This window comes from Bidens hawaiensis, unplaced genomic scaffold (assembly GCF_021521415.1).
Source record: "Bidens hawaiensis isolate Kalapana, Puna unplaced genomic scaffold, B.hawaiensis_p1.1 tig00001299_1, whole genome shotgun sequence".
NCBI lineage: Eukaryota > Viridiplantae > Streptophyta > Magnoliopsida > Asterales > Asteraceae > Bidens > Bidens hawaiensis.
In genome coordinates this window covers 2,926,076-2,932,548 of record NW_027491074.1, presented here as the reverse complement: position 1 = coordinate 2,932,548, position 6,473 = coordinate 2,926,076, and the positions used below count along the sequence as shown (strand labels likewise).

At 44.0% G+C, this 6,473-nt stretch overlaps 1 protein-coding gene across 1 annotated transcript; it reads left to right on the top strand.

The window, feature by feature from the left end:
• Positions 1-5,215: 5,215 nt before the first annotated feature.
• Positions 5,216-5,797, top strand: LOC143571141 (uncharacterized). The gene has a single exon (XM_077056644.1). The coding sequence runs from the start codon at positions 5,216-5,218 to the stop codon at positions 5,795-5,797; it is 582 nt and encodes a 193-aa protein (XP_076912759.1).
• Positions 5,798-6,473: the final 676 nt, after the last annotated feature.

Genomic DNA, 6,473 nt, shown 5'->3' with positions numbered 1-6,473 from the left:
CTATGGTTTCTGGATTCGCGTTTATTTGAGTTTTAACGGTCGCTTTTGGCTCAAAAAGGTATATTGGCAAGATTGTTAAGTAAATTTTACAGGGTATTTTTTAAGTCATTTGAATTAGTAAGAAAATTTATTGGATTTTTTAGAAATAGTTTGGTAGAAACTGACGATTTATCGGTTAAAAATAACATATAAAATTAATTTTTATAAATTAATAAATCAGTAAATATTTCCAGAAATATTTTTATAAATCACTAAATAATTCTAGATATATTTTTATATAAAATACACATACATTAATTAGTGAGTGTATAAATTTTCAAAATTTAATAATAAATGGATAATTAGTTGTGGTAAGTTGAAAGTTAAACAAATTTAATTCTGGTAAACAAATTTTATTTGAAAGTTAAAGAAAATTAATTAGTGAGTGTATACGTTTGATGACAATACAATGCTTTTCTTCCATGATATAACAATGAAAAAAGTAGGTTTATTGTTGTGGAACACTCAAAATTTTGAGACATCATCGATCTTTTCTTTGTTGAATATTTCATGAATTTAAACAAGTATGTGATAAGTGTTTCATAATATGTTTCTAGTTTGGAACCGAAAAGGATGGCTCAAAATCTTTTCACATTTCTTATCCATCAAAGACGAGCTAAAATGCTCATTTTCTAACAAAGTAATACGATTATCATTGTGAAACTTCTTTTCCAATAATTGATTTTGACCGCATCGAAACTAATTTTAATCTAGCCAACTGATAGTTTATGCGTTAAACATCTTAAAATTGAAATGTATTCAAACTAGCATTAAAAAAACAATGATGTGGTACAAGCGTTTGGTGTCACATGAACCAATCAATGGTCTGCGGCTCCAAACTTCTATCTTACTATATATAGATAATTGAAGAGCCTACCCATAAGATTGTCTCAAGGGCAGGCCCTAGCCCAACAATCCGAACAAGGTCCAATAAGACAAGCCCAATAGCATAAGAGATTCTAGAAGACGGTTTGAGAGGGAAAACCATTTGCGAGGGAAACTCCATGAAGCACGTCCGATCCGGTGGGTGGCCCGAGGCACGCGTGACCCGTGATAGGAAGCAGTAACCAGGAGATAAAGATCTTCGGATTAGTAAGGCCCAAGGGATTCGGCCGGAAGAGATAAACCATCGAATTATATATATAAACACTCCTTTCTATAAATAGAGGAGGAGTAAACATTGTAATTCATACACACTCAATACAATACACTTTCACTTTATTAAGCATTTTATCCCATTCTTGTGATCGTTAGGAGTCTTCCTCGGTCATCCGGAATAGGTTCCAACATTGGCGCTATCCGTGGGACCTGTTGATCACAGTTCTTTCCGTAACATCAAAGAATGGCTGATCAAAACCTACAAAAACATGCCACCACCTTTCCTTTCAGGTTCTGGGAAGGGTCAAGTCGTTAGCAAAGAAACAAGTGAAGTTCAACAAGAACCAGACGCCCGACCGAAAGCCGGGGCGAGAAGATGAAGAAGAAGAGCCTCAAGGCGAGGAAGGCGAGAAGGAGGGGTGGAAGGTCATTCCGGAGTTCATACGAGCTCACAGTGATACCATAAGAGCTTTTCTTGATGAAGAAGAGAAGAAGGAGAAACTAGAAACACTCCAGAATCGGCTCTCCTTTGAAACGCCCGGATCACAGTTAAATACAAAAGGCCCAAGGGTCCCCCGAGGGGGCCCCGAAGCGCTGATTGAGTCTCTAGTGACTCTTCTATGCTAAAGGGAATGAGAGAATGTTAGAGAACCCCTTGGAAGTTCCTTACCGATCTAGAGAGACATCCGACGTCTCCAAGTTCACTAAACGCATAGCTGAGGCACCGCTACCCCCGAAGCTAAAATACCCCTCCACGGTTGACAAGTATGACGGCACACAAGATCATGAAGACCATCTGCATGCCTATCGGGGGGCTGGGCTGGTGAGTGGTTGGTCCATGCCAGTTTGGTGTCTAATGCTCTCCCAGACGCTGATTGGGGGATCCCGGCTGTGGTTCGATTGCATAGAGCCCGAAAGTATCGATAGCTACGAGGAATTAAGAGAAAAGTTTCTCCGAAATTTCAGTCAGCAAAGGAAGGCCATGAAAAACCCCAACGAAATCCTTCACATACGAAGGAGGGACGAGGAAAAGTAGAACAGTTCATGGAAAGATACATATCTGGAAGCATTAACATAAAGGGTGTACCGGAAGCAATGAAAATTAGTGGGTTCATTAATGGGGTAAAGTTTTCCCAGCTCACGGAAAAGCTGGGGGAAGACTTCCCAGCCACCTTTGATCAGCTAATGGACAGGGTCCGAGCCTTTGTCAGGGGAAAAGACACGGGCTCCAAATTAAGGGAGTGGGAAGGGAAAAAGGGAGGAACAGTGGATAGGTATGTGGGTAACCAAGCATGGCGGGGAAGAACATTGGGGGAAGGGGTCAGATTCTCCCCTTACAAGCCCCCACATCCTGTCACTACATCCTACTATCCCCCACGGTTATCCACACCCGGCTGGTCAGAAACTTTTCATCCTAGACCCCTTTTGGGAGAGTGGTTAGGCCCGGGGCATAGGGATGTAATGATAGCTGACCGAGCCAAGTATTCTCCCAGACCTCCTACCCAATTGAAGAAACCCTATAGATCCAATCCCTAGGGGTACTGTAACTATCACAAAAGTTTAGGGCACTCCACCGAGAGTTGTGTGCAGTTAAAGAAATTGTGGGAAGCCGCCCTAAAGGCAGGACAGTTGCCACTTCCTCCCAAGGAAGGGGCTTCGAAAGTCAAGGAGGAGAACGAAGATAAGAACTTTGTTGACATGATCCGATGAAGGGGGAGGAAGAAGGACGAGAAGACAGGCCTGCCAAGAGGGGGAAGGGTGAGGCATTCCCCCGGAATCCTATGTGGATGAATGTCCCTCTATCATTTTCGGGACTAACTAATGAGGACGCAAAGGGAAATTCCGTTGAACATATCGGCCAGGGTAGCGGGACACCGAGTCGCATGAGTCCACGTAGACGGGGTAAGTGGGGTTGAGGTGATGTACCAGCACAGTTTTGCAAGACTCCTGAAAGAGGTGCGAGACCGATTGGAAGAAGATGTATGCCCCTTGGTGGGTTTCTCAGGGGAGGTGGTCAAGCCTTTGGGTTCCATAACCCACCCTTTTAGCTTGAAAGAGGGAAGAAAGACTCGGACTGTCCAGCTTCGGTTCTCGGTAGTCAGGGCCCTTCAAAGTACAATATCATATCGGGATACCCTGGCATGAGAGCTCTCCGAGCCATCGCGTCTACAGCACATGGGTGCGTAAAATTCCCAACCCCTGAAGGGGTAGCAACAATACGGTCTTCACCTGAGATTGTAGCTAGTGTGAACCCAGAAGAAAAATCAATAAAGAAACACGTTGGGACAGAAGAGTGGGTAATGAATGGGGAGTTTCCTGAACAAACAGTCAAGATAGGGACATCACTAACTGATAAAGGTAAGGTAGGGTTGAAGGAACTACTATTAAGAAACGTGGATGTGTTCGCATGGAGGCATGAAAACATGACGGGGATTCCCCGGGAGCAAATTCAACACAGCCTCAAGGAATTCACTGGATAGAACCTGTCAAGCAAAAGAAAAGAAGTCAGGGGACCGAAAAAAGTCAAGCTGTACTAAATGAAACCAGGAAGTTATTGCAAGCTGGAATAATCAGGAGGGTAAAATACCCCTAGTGGATATCCAACCCGGTGATGTTAGCCAAGTATGACAATAGTTGGCGAATGCGTATCGTCTTCAAGGATTTGAATAAGGCTTGTCCAAAAGATGCATACCCACTCCCCGAAGTGGAAAACAAAATAGAGTATTTGGCAGAGTATCCTTTAAGGTGCTTCTTGGACGCCTATAAGGGATACTATCAAGTGCAGATGGACCCCAAAGATGAAGAGAAGACAACTTTCTACACTGAAGAGGGAACCGTTTGTTACACCAAGATGCCATTTGGTCTGAAAAATGCAGGAACCACATACTAGCGTTTTATGGACTAGATTTTTGAAGAACAGAGAGACAGAAACGTGGAGATTTATGTGGATGATCTGGTCATCAAAAGCAAACATGAAGAGGGAATGCTAAGAGATATAAGGGAAACGTTCCAAACCCTGAGAAGGGTCAATATGAAGCTAAATCCGGAAAAGTGCTCTTTTGGGGCGGAAGAAGGGAAGTTCTTAGGGGTGTTGGTAACAAAGGGGGAATTCAGGCCAATCCGGAGAAGGTGGAGGCGTTGATCCGAATGAAGTCTCCCAAGAGCCTCATAGAACTACAAAGGCTCAATGGAAGACTTGTGGCTCTAAATAGGTTTCTTTCCAAAATAGTAGAAAGGACCCTGCCCTTTTTGGCTGTCTTGAGAAGAAGCACGAAGAAGAGCAAGTTCTGCTGGGAGGGCAAAGGACGCCTTCCAAGACCTGAAGAAACACCTATGCAACCTCCCTACGATCGCCACCCACCAACCAGGAGAGACATTGATACTATACCTTTCCCAAACGTCAAAAACAATAAGCCCTGTGCTGATGGTTGAAGGAGGGGAGACGTAGGTACCCATTTATTTCATTAGTCGTACATTAAAGGGACCGGAAGAAAGATATTTTCCGGTAGAAAAACTGGTACAGGCTTTGATTTACACAACAAGGAAACTCTAGAGGTATTTCCAGGCACACGTTGTGCGAATACTCACCGACCAGCCTCTACAACAAGTATTTTCGAAGCCCGAAGTATCGGGTACGTTGACGAAATGGGTAGTAGAGTTGGGGGATCATACACTAGAGTATCAACCAAGGACAGCCATCAAGGTACAGGTCCTGGCTGACTTCTTGGCTGAAACAGAAGGAGGAGAGGATTGTGAAAAGGGGGAAGAACCTAAGGCAGGGGGTAAGGAGAAAACGAAGAAAGGGGAAGAGGAACCTTGGTAGAAGTTATTCACCAACGGGGCCTCCAATGAAGAGGGACGTGGGGCAGGGCTAATTTTAGTAAGCCCTGAAGGGATCGAGCTAACTTACGCAATATGATTGAATTTCCTAAGCACAAACAATGAAGTAGAGTACGAGGCACTTTTGGCTGGCCTCAGAATCGCCAAAGGAATAAGGGTAAGAAAAGTGCAAGCTCATGTTGATTCCCTTCTAGTAGCAAACCAAGTGGGAGGGACCTACGATGCTAGGGACCCAAAAATGAAAGAATACTTGAAAGTGACTCAAAGACTGATGAAGGAATTCGAGGAAGCAGAAGTGATACACACTCCCAGGGGGTCGAATAAAAAAGCAGATGCTTTGAGCAAGCTGGCTGCGGTAGCTTTCGATCATTTGACAAAAGTGGTGAAAGTAGAAACCCTTCAACAGCCGTTGGTAGCGGAAACTATAGTAACCTATGTGGAAACCCAAGGGGATAGTTGGATGACCCCCCTTATCGAATACCTTCAGGAGGGGAAGGTGCCAGAAAATAAAGGGGAAGAAAGGAAGCTGAGGGTCAAAGCGCTACAATATGAATATGAAACGATTGAAGGAGGTTTATACAGGAAGTCCTATTTAGGGCCCTCTCTAAAGTGCTTTGACAAAGGGGAGGCAGAATACGTGGTAAGGGAGATACATGAAGGGATTTGTGGGATGCATATGGGAGCTAAAATGGTAGTGGCACAAGCAATGAGGTCTGGGTACTACTGGCCAGCAATGTTTTTCAGTGCTATCAAAGAAATACAAAAATGCGACAACTGCCAAATACACGCCCAGTGGGAAGGAAACCAAAGTCAAGACTGATACCAGTAATCTCCTCGTGGACTTTCTAGAAATAGGGGATAGACATAGTGGGGACCTTTCCCAGTGGGAATAGGGATGGTAAGATTTTTAGTAGTGGCAATTGATTACTTCACAAAATGGGTGGAAGCCAAGCCGCTCCGAACCATCACGGGGGAGCAAATCAAAAGGTTTGTATGGGAAAACATTGTTTGCAGATTTGGGTTACCCTATGCCACAATCAGCGACAACGGGAAGCAATTTGCCAACAACCCATTCCGAGAATGGTGCCTACAATTGAAGATCAAGCCAACGTTTGTGGCCCATCCCCAAGCCAAAGGCCAAGTAGAAAGGGCAAACCGAAGTGTTGTAAAGGGAATTAAAGCAAGACTGGGAAGAGAAAAGGGATCCTGGGTGGAAGAGTTGCCTAATGTCTTATGGGCACATAGAACAACGCCTAAGATAAGCAATGGGGAAACACCTTTAAGCCTAACGTACGGGACGGAGGCTATGATACCTGCAGAGATTGGGGCACCAACCCAACGAACCTTACGAGGAGAAAAGGGAGACGAGAAAGATTTGCGGCTGAATCTGAATTTAGGAGAAGAAAGAAGGGAGGAAGCAGCAAGAAGGGAGGTGGAGTACAAAAAAAAAAAAGATTGAAAAGTACTATAGCAAGAGTGAGAGAAGTCAAATTCAA

Excerpts from the sequence above, each read along its gene's own strand:
- LOC143571141 (XM_077056644.1), top strand. The coding sequence starts at position 5,216 with ATGAAAGAATACTTGAAAGTGACTCAAAGACTGATGAAGGAATTCGAG.